The following is a 17,397-nucleotide window of genomic DNA, read 5'->3' on the forward strand; positions in this document are numbered from 1 at the left end:
TATGGGTCGTCGTGGAAAGATGGTGGAGAAGGTTCAGAGCGCAAGGTCTCGAAATCCAGGTCAAATAGTGATGTGAAGTCGCCTGAAAAAGCCCGCTCACCCTGTGGCCTGTGCTTCTTCACATGTTAGCAGCACACGCCTCGGGGGAAGTGAGCCTCGACGAATACAAGTCAAACTGCGGAAACCGTTCAGTGAAAGACATCAACAGCTTGCGCATTTTCACAAGGTACTTGCTTCTACTTGACATAATTCGTGCCGTAGTCCCATGCTCTAACACCAACGCCTTCACCAGATGGCCGCCGCAGCCGTTGTCTCCAGTGATCCATGCCAGCTGCAGCCTTTCTGACTGGTGAAGTTGTCGATGCAGTGAGCCACCGCTTTCAATTCCACATAACTTTGCCTGGTGAGAGTCCGTCCTCCTGGTGTGTTCGCAGGGAACATGATATTCAGTTGGAGGATGCTCATCTCTCGTTGAGCTTCAGGAAAATCATTATTGCAAAGTCGGAGCGTGTCTCGCGCAGGAGCTCTACGAGTTCGGCGGCATGATATGGTCGCATGAATGCTGCTTGGCTTCCGACGAATTCGTAGCTGAGGCAGTCCACGACCGCTTGCTGCAAGACAGGATTCGCCGGTGCCATGTTGCCGATCAGTTTTCCAAGTTTCACTAATCCTTCCATGTCCTCGGAGATCTCGCAGTCCAGGAATGCTTGCAAGGCCACGTTCTGAAGGTCTTTCAGAAGATATTTGTCGGCAATCTCGAACACGGCCTTGTGTATCCCCCACTTAGAAGTGTATGTCATTCCCGCTGGAACGTATCTCTCGTTGTAGAGCCACTCGAGCGTCAGATGAACGATATCCGGATTCTCGTCGTGTAGCTCGATGAGGTTTTCATGTGATTTCTGGGAACGCAGTGAGCTTCGGTCGCTAATGCAGATTTCGCTGTGCTTACCTTGAAGCCGCTATTAACGATGCGGTCGAAGTACTCCGATCGCGGGCAGAGTATGGCCTTGTGGACCGCCCATTCGCGAGCGCCGCATCGAATCTTGAGGTCAGAGAACTGCCCTAAAGAGAACAGTCTTTCGCACAAGAGTCAGTATAATATTAAAACAAAGGATGAGCGACAGTACTCACTTTTCGTCGGCTTGCTGCATATCATAAGTGTTGCGACCCATGTTGGCCTCGTCTGCCTCAATGTGCCGACGAAGGCTTTGCTTGTGGGCGTCAGAGGTCGACGGAGCGGGAAGACAGAAGAAAAAAAGAATCCGCAAAAGCAGGACTGAGCACCGCTTGGGCCGTGCATCTTCACATGTCAAGGAGTCACAGTCGCACGTGGGATTCTCTGAGAAAAAGGTCGAATGTCCCAAAGAAGTGGAATGTGTTTGGACTCACCATTTCTCTGATTGTCATGAATGGCTATGTTGCACTACCTTCTCACATGCCGTCACTACTAATCAAGCGGCTCGCATGAGGTCAAAATGTTCCGCCACCATCCTGTATCCCTAGCCGGTGTCCTTTCGAGGCAGGTGCGCTTCTGTGCTCCGCAGGCATCGCGCTTTGCTCTCATGGCCCTGTGCCTTCAATCTCCAACAAGCGCTCGGAAACGTCCGCTGCGAACTCGGGAACCTGCCCGAGCAAAGCCTTGAATGGGACGCGAACGGCCTCGGGTTAGAACTTGTACCGACTCAACCTAACCACGTCCAGTATGACTTTCTGCCATGGTTGATCCAGTAAAGAGGCGTTGTAGACTGTCGTTGTGACCCTCACGAATCCTTCTATGTTGCTCGGGTTGATTTCCGAATCACTGAACGCCTCGAGCGCACACATTTTTAGATCGTCCAGAAGATGTCTGTTGGCGACGTCGTGAACGAGAACGCAGAGCTCGAAGATAGAGTGGGTCTGACAATAGCTATAGTTGCCACTGTAGAACCATTCGAGCATGGCGTGTACTGCGTTCGGATGGTCGTCGTGTAACTCGATGGTGTTTTCGGTGGCTTCCTACACAAGCAACGTCAGATCTGGGCGCCCATGACACCTCACACTAGTCGCAGCTCACCTTGAGTGCACCTGACAACGCCTTGTCAAAGTACTCAGAGCGGACGCAAAGTATGGCCCTATGAGCGGGCCACTCGCGGTCGCCGCATCGAATTTTGATATCCGAGAGCTTGGCAGATTTGGAGAGCCTACGTTTCGTTGTCAGTCATTGCCTAATTGCAGTGGATTCACCGTAGCTCACTTCTGCAGAACGTCTTCCACTGGGACGTGCATTCTTTCGAGTTGGCCGCGAGGCCAGGGTAAATTTGCTTCAAGGGTTTCAACACCACCGGTTGCGTCGGAGGAAGCTAGGGTGGCCCAAAAGAACTCAGGGCGCGCGCTGTGTGCGCGAAGGTGTTGCGCATAACGCGGAAGGTTGTGCGTCTCTGAAATTAAGCGAGGATGGACCGTGCATTCTCACGTGTCATACTCGGCCACATGTTCGAAATATGCCGAAGAACTGAATCGTGCTCCTCACGCAGGCGCAGGCGTCCCACCTTCACTCCCCGGCGTCTCCATCCCACCAGCCTCCAGAGCCCTCTTCTTCTTTTTCTTTTTCTTCGGCACCACAGCAGGCCTCTGCCCATACCCACTCAACTTCAGATGACTCCCGCACGTCAAGCACGTCCCATCCGCCAACGGCTCGCAGAAAATGCTCAAGCAGATCGAGCACACATATCCAATATCCACGATCCGACGATGGCAAAAGCACGCAGCCCGGAAGTCCACTCCCTCACCCTCTCCCGGCACGATCAGATGTTCTCGCGCGCCCTGGTCGGGCAGGTATGCGAACATCAAGTACTGCAGCAGCCCTGCTCGTGCTTGCGCATCATCTAGTGCCATGTAGATACCACCCGAAGCATCAGCAGCTTGCTGGAGGAAGACGGTGTCGCCTGCGAGTTTGAGGATGTCGAGCGGAATGTCGAGGCGTTGGCAGGCGAAGATGGCGTTCATAATTGGGATGTACTGGTTCGCGAGATCGCCAGAGACGGAGAGGATGAGGATGCGGCTGGAGAGGCCGAGCGCAGCGTGGTGTTTGGAAGAGTCAGACGGGTTAAGTTCGTTGCCGCCGGCGACAGATGTAGGGTCGGAGTAGTTGAATTGGGACGTCATGTTGGCTGCTGGCTGCGACTGGGACTGTTTTGAGATGTAGCTCAGGGCGAGGGTGAGAGCGCCGGCGATCATGGTGGCAGGAGTTGAGCTGAGAGACTCGGGAGTAGTGGTAGACATGAGACGGCGTAGATTTGTGAGGATTGCGTGTTCTACATGTGCGAACGGCCGGTACTTGTTTGCATCGTCCGGGGACTGTACTGGACCCCCTTGACCCGCTGAGCTGCCCTCCTCTCCCATGTCCACGTCCTCTCCATCTTGATGTGAGCCCTTCGCTGCGCCGTTCTCCTGCGAATGAGCTGGCGTTGGATATAGCCATTCTGCTCGCTCGCTGTGGCTGGCTAATACCGCAACTCTGTTGGCATGGTTGATGGCTAGATGCGCGTTTATGAAGACCAGTAGGTTGGCGACCGCTTTCGATAGGGGCAGGGTGTCCGCGAGGAGGTTCCAGGCGTGCGGGTTCGTGTCGAGGATGATGGTTAGTAGTGAGGGTGCTTCTGCCTCGTCCTGCTTCTCCGTCCGATCTGTTGCGTCGACGACGTTCATCTTCGCATTGTCGATACCGTGAGCTTGGCCTTTATAGTCGAGCAGGTCTTTCAGCAAGCAGCTGTTGCTATAAGGATTTGTTGGTGAACTTGCAGGTATCCGGTCGGCTTCATCTTCACATGAAGTTGCGGCATGACTAACCTGGCTGCGCACGGACCTTTCAGATCACGAGACTCGGTGAAAGAGAGGGCTCCCGTACTTCTTTCACTTCCTCCATCACGCGACAAACGAATGGCTTATTCAACGCGGTTACACAGCATGACACGGTGTTCATTGAGCATATGAGGTCTATGGAAAGGCTGCCACGTCGAGCTCCGTAAGTCGGAATTCAACGGCGTTGACGAGTCGTCTCTCTTGGCTCGCGGTATTTCCTCTTTCATCCTCTCCTTCAACCACTCGTCTCAATGAACGGCAGACGACCACTTCAGTCGCTCCGACACAGTCGATAAATAGCGGCGTAGTTTCCAGGCTCTCCATAGCCGTTCTCATGTTCCTCTAAGCCGCCTCTTACGTATTGTGATAGAGGCTCCTCCACTTCATTCCTGCTATATCCTGCGGAAACGGCACCATGTCTACAGAGCGACCCAACGGCGGCTCCTCGACCGCGATCCTGGAGCCCATAGAACTCCAGCCAGTGCATACCAAACAGGACCGGCCCAGCTTCTCCAGCAAGCGGCCAGCATCCATCCCTGGCCGAAGCCTTGCCTCAGCAGACCGCAAGATTGACGACGATAACGCGTCCGACCGCAATGAGACTCTACCCTCTCCAACGACCGCTCCTACTGAACATGTCGAGTCATGGAACAACCCACGTATCAACATCTACCGCCTCGCTGCCACCTTCTGGGCCTTTGTGATCATGGGCATGAACGACGCCACCTATGGCGCCATCATCCCGTATCTGGAGACGTACTATGACCTGCCATACACGGTAGTGTCTCTGGTATTCCTTTCGCCATTCGTTGGATACACCACCGCAGCGCTGCTGAACAACTGGATCCACATGAAGTTCGGACAGCGCGGAGTCGCTGTTGCTGGCCCAGTGTGCCATCTCGTCGCCTACATCATCAATGCTGTTCATCCACCATACCCAGTCCTAGTCATCTCGTTTATGCTCGCAGGTCTCGGCAATGGGCTTGAAGACTCAGCCTGGAACGCCTGGATCGGTGTCATGAACAACGCAAACGAGATGCTCGGCTTCTTGCATGGCTTCTACGGCATCGGAGGCACGATTGCACCGACCATTGCTACGACGCTGATCACGGAGGCCGATGTACGGTGGTACTACTGGTACTACTTCATGGTCGGCTTCGCCGCGATTGAAGTTGCAACGTCCATCCACGCCTTCTGGGGTGCCACGGGTGAGGTCTTCCGCGATGCACATCCACGAACCTCGGACGCAGGTGGGTCAAGACTCAGGGAAGCGGTATTGAGGAAGCCGGCAGCACGAGTGACATGGCTAAGTGCTCTGTTCTTGTTGGGCTACGTCGGTATCGAAGTGGGCTTGGGTGGCTGGATTGTCGCTTTTATGATCCGGGTGCGGGAGGCGAAGCCGTTCGCCAGCGGCATGACGGCTACTGGCTTCTGGCTAGGTATCACGGTTGGCAGGGTCGTGCTAGGCTTCGTCACGCCACGGATTGGCGAGAAGCTTGCTATCTCGGTATGCTGGAAAGTCATGCTAAGCCGGTATGCTTGCTGAAATTGCTCCCAGATCTACCTCCCCATATCAATGGCCCTCCAACTAGTCTTCTGGCTCGTGCCACAATTCTACGTCGGTGCCGTATCCGTCGGCTTCCTCGGCTTCTTCTTGGGCCCAATGTTTCCAGCCGCCATGGTCGCCTGCGCAAAACTGCTTCCCAAACATCTGCATGTCTCCAGTATCGGCTTTGCGGCGGCCTTCGGTGGGAGCGGAGGAGCGATCTTTCCGTATGCCATTGGTGCGATTGCGCAGGCGAAGGGTGTGCAGGTGCTGCAGCCGATTATATTGGCGCTATTGGCGGTGATCTGGTTGCTGTGGTTATGTTTGCCGAGGATTGGGAGGAAGAAGGATTAAGTGGGAGCGAGCTTAATGTAAGCGCATATACAATTAGACAGTGCCTAATGAAGTGACGTGTTGACACGTGAAAGCGCACGGAGCTTTCCGTCCTTCTAGCTGCTCTCGAACAGAACCTCACCTATCTTGCTTCAGGATTCTCGACACATCACCGAACCGCTCCCTGCTATCTCGCACAACCATCGTCGGCATGGCTATCGATCCATTCAGAGGACAGATCGCGGAGTGAGTCCCATTCCTTCTCGTGTTTGAGCTGTCGGCGTGTGGCTAACGTAGATGTCAGGCTCTTCAACCAGCCTAGACTGTCGGACTTCAAGGTGCGATGTGGTGAATGGGAACGGCATCTACACAAGCTCGTCGTTTGCCTGCAGTCCAAGTATTTCGAGCGCGCACTAGAGAGCGGCTTCAAGGTAAGAGCACGTCTTTGGACGACTTGGAAAGCTGGCTAATGTTTCTTTGCTAGGAAGCGCACGAACAGGTTGTTGAACTACACGAAGAGGACCCAAACCTCGTCCATTTGATGTTGAAGTGGCTCTACACCCGAAAGTACAATATCGTCGATATGGCGGCCTGCCAGTTGCCAAGCTTGAGGATCTACGCCCAGTCCTTCGCACCCGCCGAGAAGTACTTTATCACTGGTCTCAAAGATTTCGCGGTCACGAAAACCAGACAACTCTACCAGTCTGATTCTGGCATCAATGGCCAATTTACGGGTATGTTGGTCGATTCGATACCTGTAGTCTACGCCATGCTTCCCAGTACAAACTCAGCCATGCGAGAAGCAATTGTGGACGTCGTCTTTGCATGCAAGACCACGCTATTCGATGCCAACAACACCAACTCCTCCACCTTCAGGAAGGTGCTGAGAGACCCTAAGCTCACGGGATTTGCGGCAGACGTGGCTGAAAGGTTTGCGAGAGCTTCTTGAGTTGATCGTGCTGCGGTTGGGTTGAACGTGGACGGCGTGAAAGGGGCTGGGATGTGGCTGCTCGACGCTGGATCGTATGCCGCAGTGGGGTGCGTGGAGAGCCGCAAGTCATGCAGCAACTCATCTCTATCTCCTTAGTCGGTCTGAAAAACCATGGAAGATGGGCGAAGAACAGGTCCGGTGAAATCAGGTGACGACATTAAAGGCATGTGAGAATGCATTGACCACCTCGCTTATCCTGCAACCTCACTACTCTTCAATAGTGAAACGCTCCCGCCCCACTCCTTTCCCATGTTCTCTCATATATGGCACACCAAGGTCGCTACACCTCTCGACGACAAGTCGACCACACTCGCAAAGATGACCACCAATGCACTAAGCGTAGCAATAGTCAAGTAGGTCCTAGCGCAGGATCACCATCATGATGCATTTAACCCCGACAGACATTTCAATCGAGCCGAGTTCTCAGACCTTGCCATCCGTTGCGGCAGTCGGAAGTGGTTCGTTCACAAGGTGGCAGTGTGCGCTCAGTGCGAAATTCTGGCGCAAGCAGTCAGTGCTGGATTGGAGGTGAGTTGGAATGACAGCTGACTATGAACTGAAGCCCAAGCTAACACTTCCCACCAGCCGACACGTGCAGGTGTCCTCAGCTTGCCTGACAATGATCCGGAAGGCGTTGGGCTGATGCTCGAGTGGCTCTACACCAGCGATTACGGCGTGATGCAACCACCAACGACCGCCTCCTCGCATGCTGAGGTACATGCTCGAGTCTGGTACCTCGCGGAGAAATACCAGCTCTCCAAGCTCATGGAGCACGCGCTTCCACGCTACTGGAAGAGCGCCGGCGATGAGTGGTTCAACCGTCCGGAGTTCTCAGACGTCACCATTCGATGCGGCGGTCGCGAATGGCCAGCCCACAGGATCGTACTCTGCAATCGGTCCGAATACTTCAAGCGTGCTTTGCAGAGCGGATTCAAGGTAACGACTCCCTAGCGAGGCGCCAGCAAAGCGTCCTCTCAAGCGTGCAAACTCAACTAACTCTGAGTATCAGGAAGGTCTGGAGTCGGTGATCGAGCTGCATGAAGACGACCCGAACGCCGTCGAGCTCATGCTAGAATGGCTCTAAAAGGACGATTACGACATCACGCACCTGCCATTGACATACCATGTTTGCCTCTACGAGCTTGCGGACAAGTATCTCCTGCTTCCGCTGAAAGAGGAAGCAAACAGCGCTTTTGCCGGGGGATTGTGCATGACAAACATGAAAGATGTCATGGCAACGGCAATACTCTACATCTACACTATGCCGGTGGAGATAAGCGCGCTGCTGAGAGAGACTGTCGCCAAGTACATTTCCCGCTCCCTTGACCATCTTCTTGGAGACAAAGCGCTGGAAAGCCGCATGTTCAAGGACTTGCTGGACCGAGCCCCACAGCAGCTGACACTGGACCTACTTGGGCAACTGGGAAGGGTTCGTTGACGCCAATAAGACGCAGAATGATCTGGGATATAGGCAGCTTCGTAGCGTGGTGGATAAAGGCGGAGAGCGGCTGGGTTTGCAACATCTGTGAGCCGCGGCGACTCCTACTCTCAATCCCGAAAAGCGTGAAGCCAGGAGCCAGTGTTGTTTGCGGCAGACGTCGCTGAGACGATAGGCAGGGTACCCACAGCTTCACGCTGCCGTCTCGTTGAAGGATGGTGCAAGTTGCGTCGCGTCGAGGCTGGCCGCAGTGTGAGCAGGACTTCGACTGTGGACGGGCAACGGGCAACGGGCAACGGGTGACGGGGCGAAGAAGAACGGAACATAATGCAGTGGAGTATGATGCGGTGCTTTCTACCGTAGACGACTTGCTGGTAAATAGGTACGATCCTTCGCACCGAGACGGACCGAATCTGCCAAGCAGGCTTGAGGGGATTCCTGCAACCTCGCATCGTCCTCCTTACGTACCACCACCGCAGTTCCATCGAGGTTCCACGCCCAGATGACAGCACGACTAATTGTCGCCCTCCCCACGCGGTACGATGTATCCTTGACATCTGTCACAGGGAAAGACATCAATATCACGTCCTGGCTAGCTGTTCGCCGTGAAGATGCAATACCGCGCAACGCAACGGTGAGTGGGCTACAGTTTGGCAAACCTCCCATTCCTGCTCAATACTCTCATCGACTTGGCTAGTAGGACCTCAATGACTGAACGATCAAGGTCGTACACGATACTCTCTCCACTCTGGACATGTCGCTTCCAGCCTGATGACGCCTTGATCCTGCTTTACAGCCAGGGTGTCGTCCACATACATTCGGTCGGCATCAACGCGAGGCCCGAATCTTCAGACCGTCGCGACCACCCCCTCACTCCCCCGCCCAACCCTCCGCTGGAGAGTGTCGAATATGACTTCGGGCTACCATCATCACGAGGACCGAGCTGCAAACTGCTGCTGCCTTCCCCCGCCTGATGTTCATTCAGCTTGGCACGACATCCTTTCCCAATGCAGCAGCAGCATGTCCTCCCGTAACGTAACCTGCTGTTGAATTCTGGTCTTATAAGGACCACTGAGAAGGTAAGATGGCAACCCTCCTTCCTGCCATGACCTGGCGTTGTCCTTTCTCTACCTCGCCAAGATGCAACGTCCTTCTATCCTTAGAGCCGCCCTTTGGCTGGTATGGGCCGCAGCAGCCTCTCAAGCATCTCCAGTCACTGTCACCCAGCTCAGCGTCGATGGGCGTCTGGACTCACCGCTGGGCCTTGATGATGTTCAGCCCACGCTCTCCTGGCAGATGATTCAGCACGAGGCATGCGAGGAGAAGGCCTGCCCCGGCGACCGACAGACGGCCTTCGAGGTCCGGGCTGCAGCTACGATGGCAGGTCTCCAGGCCAATAAATGTATCTGGACGACTGGTCGGATCGAAAGCAGCCAGCAGCAGGTTCGCTTTGATGGGACCCTCGCCTCACGGGACACTATTGCTTGGCAAGTAAGAGTCTGGAATGCCAACAACGATGTATCGGATTGGTCGGCGCCTTCGACCTGGACCATGGGTCTGCTCGAGCAGGCTGACTGGGGGGAGTCCCGCTGGATCTCCTACCCCGACCGCACAGAAGATCAGCCTCTACCCATCTTTGTTCGCCAGTTCGAGGTCGACGACTCCAAGACAGTTGCAGGCGCCAACTTATACTTGTCGGGCATTGGTTTGATACATCCCACGGTGAATGGAGAGGACATTACCGACGAGGTCCTGGCTCCAGGGTATTCGAACTACCAGCTCTCGACCGAATACCGCACGTACGACGTTTCAAAGTGTCTGCGCGCCGGTAGCAACTCCCTCGGCGTCAGCCTGGGCAACGGTGTTGCTTACATACGACGAAGTGTCACCAATCGTGCCGTCGGGCGGGATGCACCTTATGCATGGTGGGAGAGTCAACTTCAAGGAGACGGTCTCCTTGCAGATGCTGCAGAGGCCGGCAGCACCAGTGTGCGTCTGAACAACGTCACGTTGTATCATCTTGGAGGCACCATCAACATCGATACTGCAAACGGCGGTCACAAGCTCGAATCGCGTGTCATTACCGCTATCCACAACCGTACCAAGTCCATCGACTTCACGCCTGCTCTCGAGCTCAGCCATGAAGACGGTGTCAACGTTACTGGCTCCGGCAACAACATTGCCGCTACTGACCCTTCAGCCGGCGCTGCCGTATCTCCTCGCCTCATTGCTCGCTTGGAGATTACATACGAAGACGGTGGCACCGATGTCGTGGTCACTGATCGGTCATGGCGTACTGCTTTCGGTCCCTTTGTGACAGATCAGTGGTACTCCGGTCCAGATTACGATGCTCGCCGTGAGCACTCCGGATGGGACCTACCAAACCCTGAGTTGTCCGACTCATGGGTCTCTGCTGGCATCGTCCCTCCTCCGAATCTGGCCACAAAGCTCGTCGCACGCGCTGCGGAACCCGTGAGGATCCAGGAGCGCATTACGCCTGTCTCAATGAAGCAACCGTTCCCAGGCACATGGGTCTTCGATTTCGGGCAGAATTTTGCTGGCTGGGCACTTCTCACACTGCCCGAGATGCCGGCTGGTGTCACCGTCAAAGTGGCACCTTCCGAATCATTGAATGCCAATGGAACAATTGAACAGTCGTCCCTTGGCCCGTCTTCTGGCCCTGGATCTCGTGGGAGCGACCTATTTTACACTTACACCACTGCTGGACGTGAGGGTGGCGAGTCCTGGCGCCCCAAATTCAACTATTTCGGCATGCAGTGGGTGCAAGTCACTGGCCTGCCGAATGGGTTTGAACCTTCCTTGGACTTGATCACCGGTCTACGACTGCAAGGTGACGTCCCCACCGCCGGCACATTTACTTCTTCCAACGCTCGTGTGAACCGCATCCACAACATGGTTTCATATTCCTTCGCAAGCAATCTGATGTCTACGTTCACCGACTGCCCGGGGCGTGAGAAGCTTTCTTATCCTGCCGACTACGTGATGCCGATGGGGGCTATCTATCGCCACTTCCATCTCTCGGCCTTCATGCGCACCACTATGCGCACGCTTGTGGAAGGACAGTCCATCGCCGACACTTACATGTTTGGAAACGTTGCTCTCAAGACACCTGTCTATGACTGGGGCTACACTCGCCAATTTGGCGATGAGATCAACTGGGGTGATGCTATTGTACTTGTCCCTTCCATCTTACACGATCTCGATGGCGACACCACTCTCATGGCCGAGAATTACGACCACATGGTGGACTTTGTTGACTACATTCAGCGCGAGAAGGTCGAAGACAACCTTGTCCTTGGCCCTCTCGCGGACTGGGTCGAGGATCGACCAGAAACATCTGGTTACATCACTGGAACATGGGGCTATTACAACACAATCCAGGCTATGGCACGCATGGCCAACATCACTGGACATACGGCTGATGCGGAGCGTTACGCAGCTCTGGCCGTTCGGATCCGCAGCGCCTTCAACGCAGCTTTCTTCGACGACGAGTCCGGCCGCTACAGGAATAACGGAAGCATAGGCGTCAGCAACGCCACGCAGGCAGCGCAAGCCCTAGCCCTCGACTCTGGTCTCGTCGAAGAAGAGAATCGAGCAAGTGTTTTGCAAGCCTTGGTCGACCTGACATACTCCTACGGCCCCAAGAATGAGAGCGGGCCGCACCTCAGCGGTGGCACCATCGGCCTGAATCCCATCATCCGCGCCCTCTCCGACGGCGGACGGGACGACGTGCTCTGGCAAGCACTGCAGCAAAACGAGCAGCCGAGCTACGGCTACTTCCTCAAACCCACACCGGAGAATCCAATGGGCCTCACCACGATCCGCGAGAACTGGGACATCAGCGCGAGCAAGAACCACATGATCCTCGCGCAGATCGAGGAGTGGTTTCACGCGGGTCTTGCGGGTCTCAGGCCTCTGGCACTCCGTACGCTCAGCGGTGTGGAGGAGGAAGGGCTCGTGTTCCAGCCAAAAATTGTGGGTGATTTGACGAGCGCGGAGGCGACGTATATGATGCAGGCGGGTGAGGCGAGGAGCCGGTGGTCCAAGAACGCGGATGGGATTTTGAGGTTGACGGTGACGATCCCGTCAAATACTGTTGCGGAGGTACGCGTACCGGTCAGCAAGGGCGAGGTGAAAGCGTCTGGCCGTGCGGAGCTTGTGCGCTCTGAGTATGGGTATGAGATCTTCAGCGTGCCGTCTGGGACACATGATTTTGTATCGAGAGTCGAGGCATGATTGCAATTCTTGCAGAAGGCAACGTCCGGTGTGAAAAGCACGGTTATGATGTTTCAAGCATCATGTGAGAGTGCATGGCTCACTTTCCAATGGCTGCCTCGCTCCTTCCGTTTCTGGTTGATTACCTAAAGTCTCTCCACACCACTAACAGCACAACACATCGACACCGTGACTCAAAACCCCTTTTAATGACCATGGAAGTCGAGATGTCGGCCTCCAGCGACAGCCTTCCGGCTGGGTATGAATACAAGACTGAAAGGTTCCCAAAAAACGCCGACCCGCTCAGAGAAGGTATCAAGAAGTATGATCGCGTACACCCGTGCTGTATGATCCAAGCTAATTCTGTCAGACTGTGGCGCTCTAACGACTTGTCCGACCTCACTGTTCGATGCGGAGGCCGTGAGTGGTCAGTTCACCGATTCGTGCTGTGTACTCAGTCAAAGTACTTCGAGCGTGCTGTTGAAGGCGGTTTCAAGGTGAGCGAACCACCCCGTTAAGCACTTAACAGGTTGGATTACGTGCGTCATAACAGGAGTCTACAGAGAAACTCATCGAGCTCCAAGAAGATGACCCGAAGATCGTCGGCCTTATGCTCTCTTGGTTCTACAACCGTTACTACCCTGCCGACTCCGCACAATCCGACACCACGCCTGACGACTACCTCTCCGAAGCCCAAGTTCATGCCCGAGTCTTCGCGCTCGGGGAGAAGCACCTACTGTATGGCCTGATGGACAAAGCTGTCGACGGTTTTCGAGTGGAGATAAACGAGTGGTGGATCACTATCGGAGTGGCGAAAGGTATTGTGGAAGTGTACAACATGACTTCAGAGGCGAGCAACAACCTGCGCGAGCTCGCCGTCAAAATGGTTTGTACGCACAGAAGGGATGTCATGAATCTGGACAGCGAGTAGGGCTGCCGTATCAGGAGGTCGATGCGGGAGGCTTCCGCAGACTTCGCGGCGGACGTAGCAGAAGCAATAGTGAAGGAGTCGGAGCTCTTGGCGAGATGTTGCGCGCATGGGATAAAGCCATGTGGTGTCGCCGATTGAGTGAAGACAAGTCACTGAACAGCCGTGAAGCGATCAGAATGAGCACAGGCCGTTTTGAATGGTGGTCAGCTGGGTGGCATTCAAATATTATCATAACCGTTCCGGTATCAGCCTAGCTCAGTACTACCTACCAAGTACATGCCCATAAACAGCGCTATCACGTGTACCTCCCTCCCTCACTGTCATAACCGCATACATTCGACGTAGCATCAGTTGAGTAAACCTCCCATATCAACACATTTTCCGCCGCTGGAGCATCCCAAGCATACCATACCACAGATCCAACCGCCCGTCCAAAACGCCAGGACATCCCGAGAATTCTCACGCTCCCAGATGACGTCACAGCATACGTGGCCATAATCGTCGCAAACATCGTGATTAGCCTCACATCACCGCATCCCACCACCTGCTCCATTATCACCCCACACCGCACTCAACCACCCACCCCCATACCCCCGATGCATACTCGCCCACTCCGCCACGTCCCCTCCATCAACAAAAGCCGCCAGATCATCACCACCTAGCCTCGTGTCCAGGTTATTCAGCCAAGCCTCCTTCTCCATCTGGTTCCAAGGCTGATGGGCCTCTTGCATAGGCGGCGCGGGCGGCTGCATAGACTGCGGGGTGTGCGTTTGGCCTGGAGTAGGGTAGGCGGTGAGGTTGGGCAAGCCGGGTGGGAGATGCTGCTGTTGAGGATGTTGAGCAAGGCCGGGAGGATAGCCGGGTGGTGCTTGTGAATGTTGCATGGCGTAAGGAGCGTTGTGAGGCGCCCAGCCGGTGTATTGCTGGTGTTGGCGGTCGAAGGGTGGAGAGGCGTTAGAAGGCGTGGTGGCGGTGTGCGAGCCAGGAGATGTTAGGCTGGGTGGCGCGCCGGCAGTGCTGTCGTGGGAGTATGCGGGCCGGAAGTTGTTTATCTGGTGTGCGTAGTTGGGCTGCGGGGCGGGAGGTGCATGGGTTTGCTGGTGAGATTGCTGGTATGAGTCGTAAGCCCTGAACTGTCCATTTGTGGTCGGCGTCGAAGACTGCTGATGACTGGTGTTCGCCGTCGAAGGCGCAGCATTGATTGCGCTCCAGAGACCACTGCCGGATCTTTGTGGTTCGGATGATGGTGGAGGTCCGCGGTCTTGTTCCTCGCTCTTCACAGTGGTGCCAGATCCACTGTCGTCGTATACTGCGTCAAGCGGCCGAGATCCGTTCCCGTGGCTCACATCCGCCATCGGCGAGTCCTGGTCCTCCAAAGATCCAAACTCCTTCAGCACACGTTCAAGAAGCTTGAACTCATCCAACCCGCCGCCAATTCCACCTTCCCGAATGCTCAGGTGGCGAGTCGACGTCGGACTGTCGCTGCCTGAAGTGATCGACTCATTTGCCGCCGCATTCTTCTTGTAGTCGCTCTTCATCCGTCTCAAATACTTGTGCATGCGGTTGATAGTGCTGAACCAACCATCGGCCATATGCAACTTCGTTCGTAGCTGACCAAGCATCTCCAAAGCCTTCCGTGCGGCTTCGAAGCCTTTGCTCGCGCCAGCTTTGCTGCCATCTTGACGCTGCTCCTTTGGTGTGCACATGAAGCCACCGGGGTCCATCTGCGGGAAGTTGATGCAGTAGACGCCGACAAAGGCCACCGTGTAGATGGCAAAACCAACAATCGGAGTTTCGACAAGCACGCTCCATTCCTGACATGCTCGCACCAGATCCATAAGCTCGCGAGCCGACTTGAAGCATTCACGAGCGCTCTCCTCCCAGAATCGAGCTGGCACTTCATACTTGTTCGAAGGAAACAGTGGCGGATCCAGTGGTCCCTCTGGCTTCTCACACCGGATCGGCAGGAATGGCACATACTCTCTGTGAAGTGCAATCTGGCAAAGTAAGTAAACACAGTGTATAAGCGTGTATGGTGTTGAGCTCTTCATGCTGATATGAGCTTGCGTATTAGATGGTGATAGCATGTTGTCGCGAGGTAGGCTATTCTTGAAGTCCAGGCATTGCTTGTTGAGCTGGTAGAACTCGCAGCGTGGGTCCCATGGCGGGTGCTGTTCGGTTCTGCAAACACGATCAGCCAGCATGCTCACGCAGACATATTGTTACACTCACCTCCGGCCTCCAGCACAAGACCACTTGACGACCTTGCCATAAATCTCGAGAATCTTGACGTATCGGCTGACAAGCCCTTCGTCGGCGCCAACCTGCAAACGCTCTTCGGGTTCGCCGGAGTCATGCATCTGGCCCTTCCTGTCTGGCGTGCCGGTCATTCCAAGCGATGCCTGTCGGTGGCTCTGGACTTCTGCTCTGCCAGCAACTTTATGCTCCTCCTCACCCAACATTAGCGTGCGCACTTTCTCCGCGAACAAGAACGAGCGCTCGCTGGCGGGAAGTTGTATCCTGAGTTCCTTGGCCTGTAGCATCTGAGGCCGATACTTGCCACTGCTCAGGTAGCGGTCCATGATATAGCAGCTCCAGAAGGTCCGACGTCGGACTTCTTGTTGAATGAAAGCATCGCGCTCGTTTGTTGAGCTGTCTTCCGAAATCGAGTTGGATCGAGTTTTGACACCCAGCCTCTCCGCCTCCGAATGCAGCGCCATCGATCTCGACAACGGTTCATCGTCCAGGTCCATTTCGTATTGCAGTCCCATGGCCTGAGCCTGTCGAATGGCGCTTCCTATAGTCAACCATGCTTTGGCTCCCCGGCACATGCCCCATTCATGCAGACCAAGCATGAGCAAAGCTTGGATCCTATCGATGTCCTGGAGAGTGCTTTCGGTCCAGTTGTTGCTCAACTTCTCGCTCGCAGCAGCGGCATAGTACTCTGCCGCGATGAGAGGGTTGCTTGGGCGTGCGGACGTTGGAGGTGAGTGGTGAGACACCAGCTTGGGATGGAAACGAGCGGTCAGTGCCAGGAAAGACAGCAGGAATTCTGGTGATACCGGAGGACGTGGGCCTGAGTGGATATCGTTGGGTGTTGCAATGGTCGGCGACGGCTGCATGTTGGCCTGCCGTAGTGGCTTCAGAAACGTCGGCGGGTGCACGAACGGCAGATCCGCAGAGTAGTGAATCTGGAAGATATCGAACAACTCCTGCCATACCTGCGGCGTGAGCAGTCTTGAGTCCAAAGCATCCAATGCCGGCCGCAGCGACTCGTTCAACCCAGTCCCAGAGCTGGCGACAAATGTGTGATTGCTCTTCTTCGGCCGTACCCGCCTCTCACCCTCCCCCAACCCACTCGGCCCTCCAGACAAGCTGTCCCTCCTCCGTGTGCCCGTCGTTACCGGCGAAGGGTACAAGCACTCCCTCCCCGAGTTCTCGCAAGACCTACATGGTGTGCCGACCCCGCTGTTGACACACTTGACCTTGGACCGCCGGCAGCGAATGCAAGCAATGCTGGATCGCATTCGAGCTTGAGCTTGCCTGGGCTCGAGCCCGGCAGCCTGCGACGTCGCTGGCGGCTCAGCGGGCTTGGACGAGACGGCGGCGGTGTTGCTGTCGGTCGGCGGCTTGGGACTCTCGGGCGGCTGCAGGGTATGGAGCAACGAGTCGGCTAGCCGGGTGTGGTCGGTGGACATGTACACGTCTCGGTATCGAGTGTCGTGAGGAGGTGAGGTTGGAGCTTCGGCTGGGCCAGGTGTGAGGCTGCCCGCGGTGTCGCCTGCCAATGCGGCGCACGAGACCGGGGCAAGAGCGCGCAAGCCGTGTCGACGATTGGAAGCGACGAGGTGTAGCCGTCGGTCGGCAAGTCGTTTCAGCCTTCTCCGGACCGAGCTCAGCAGCTTCTTCGATTGCTTCGTGCCGACTTACTCTTAGTGAATCCTTAACTCTTTCTTCTAATAAAATGCTGCAACGAGAATAACAACGAAAGAAACAAAACACAAGAAACACCACCCGCGTACAGCCAGCGTAACATCATCACCTTCCGATGCCATCCCGACCCGACAAGCATTCATCTGAAC

At 55.3% G+C, this 17,397-nt stretch overlaps 9 protein-coding genes across 9 annotated transcripts; 5 read left to right on the top strand and 4 right to left on the bottom strand.

Annotated features, from left to right (window-relative positions):
• Window positions 1-461: 461 nt before the first annotated feature.
• Window positions 462-1,172, bottom strand: LTR77_008980 (uncharacterized protein; the record flags this gene model as incomplete). Its single annotated transcript, XM_064806209.1, has 3 exons — window positions 462-899; window positions 950-1,076; window positions 1,132-1,172. The coding sequence occupies 3 exons, from the start codon at window positions 1,170-1,172 to the stop codon at window positions 462-464; spliced, it is 606 nt and encodes a 201-aa protein (XP_064655535.1).
• Window positions 1,173-1,665: 493 nt separating this feature from the next.
• On the bottom strand, window positions 1,666-2,265 carry KLHL10 (Kelch-like protein 10; the record flags this gene model as incomplete). The annotated part of the gene is made up of 3 exons (XM_064806210.1): window positions 1,666-1,995; window positions 2,054-2,180; window positions 2,234-2,265. The coding sequence occupies 3 exons, from the start codon at window positions 2,263-2,265 to the stop codon at window positions 1,666-1,668; spliced, it is 489 nt and encodes a 162-aa protein (XP_064655536.1).
• Window positions 2,266-2,505: 240 nt separating this feature from the next.
• On the bottom strand, window positions 2,506-3,687 carry TFB4 (RNA polymerase II transcription factor B subunit 4; the record flags this gene model as incomplete). The annotated part of the gene is made up of 1 exon (XM_064806211.1): window positions 2,506-3,687. One exon carries the CDS (start codon window positions 3,685-3,687, stop codon window positions 2,506-2,508), a length of 1,182 nt encoding a protein of 393 aa, XP_064655537.1.
• Window positions 3,688-4,255: 568 nt separating this feature from the next.
• LTR77_008983 (uncharacterized protein) lies at window positions 4,256-5,740 on the top strand (the record flags this gene model as incomplete). Its single annotated transcript, XM_064806212.1, has 2 exons — window positions 4,256-5,347; window positions 5,399-5,740. The coding sequence occupies 2 exons, from the start codon at window positions 4,256-4,258 to the stop codon at window positions 5,738-5,740; spliced, it is 1,434 nt and encodes a 477-aa protein (XP_064655538.1).
• A 190-nt stretch (window positions 5,741-5,930) lies between these two features.
• Window positions 5,931-6,668, top strand: LTR77_008984 (uncharacterized protein; the record flags this gene model as incomplete). The annotated part of the gene is made up of 3 exons (XM_064806213.1): window positions 5,931-5,965; window positions 6,024-6,150; window positions 6,204-6,668. The coding sequence occupies 3 exons, from the start codon at window positions 5,931-5,933 to the stop codon at window positions 6,666-6,668; spliced, it is 627 nt and encodes a 208-aa protein (XP_064655539.1).
• A 360-nt stretch (window positions 6,669-7,028) lies between these two features.
• On the top strand, window positions 7,029-7,794 carry LTR77_008985 (uncharacterized protein; the record flags this gene model as incomplete). The annotated part of the gene is made up of 4 exons (XM_064806214.1): window positions 7,029-7,063; window positions 7,112-7,238; window positions 7,296-7,646; window positions 7,720-7,794. The coding sequence occupies 4 exons, from the start codon at window positions 7,029-7,031 to the stop codon at window positions 7,792-7,794; spliced, it is 588 nt and encodes a 195-aa protein (XP_064655540.1).
• Window positions 7,795-9,288: 1,494 nt separating this feature from the next.
• LTR77_008986 (uncharacterized protein) lies at window positions 9,289-12,405 on the top strand (the record flags this gene model as incomplete). The annotated part of the gene is made up of 1 exon (XM_064806215.1): window positions 9,289-12,405. The coding sequence occupies one exon, from the start codon at window positions 9,289-9,291 to the stop codon at window positions 12,403-12,405; it is 3,117 nt and encodes a 1,038-aa protein (XP_064655541.1).
• A 194-nt stretch (window positions 12,406-12,599) lies between these two features.
• Window positions 12,600-13,315, top strand: LTR77_008987 (uncharacterized protein; the record flags this gene model as incomplete). Its single annotated transcript, XM_064806216.1, has 2 exons — window positions 12,600-12,881; window positions 12,938-13,315. The coding sequence occupies 2 exons, from the start codon at window positions 12,600-12,602 to the stop codon at window positions 13,313-13,315; spliced, it is 660 nt and encodes a 219-aa protein (XP_064655542.1).
• Window positions 13,316-13,842: 527 nt separating this feature from the next.
• LTR77_008988 (uncharacterized protein) lies at window positions 13,843-17,013 on the bottom strand (the record flags this gene model as incomplete). The annotated part of the gene is made up of 2 exons (XM_064806217.1): window positions 13,843-15,496; window positions 15,548-17,013. 2 exons carry the CDS (start codon window positions 17,011-17,013, stop codon window positions 13,843-13,845), a joined length of 3,120 nt encoding a protein of 1,039 aa, XP_064655543.1.
• Between the last annotated feature and the right edge of the window lie 384 nt (window positions 17,014-17,397).

Source organism: Saxophila tyrrhenica, assembly GCF_035928015.1.
Source record: "Saxophila tyrrhenica strain CCFEE 5935 chromosome Unknown scaffold_16, whole genome shotgun sequence".
Taxonomy (NCBI): Eukaryota; Fungi; Ascomycota; class Dothideomycetes; order Mycosphaerellales; family Extremaceae; genus Saxophila; species Saxophila tyrrhenica.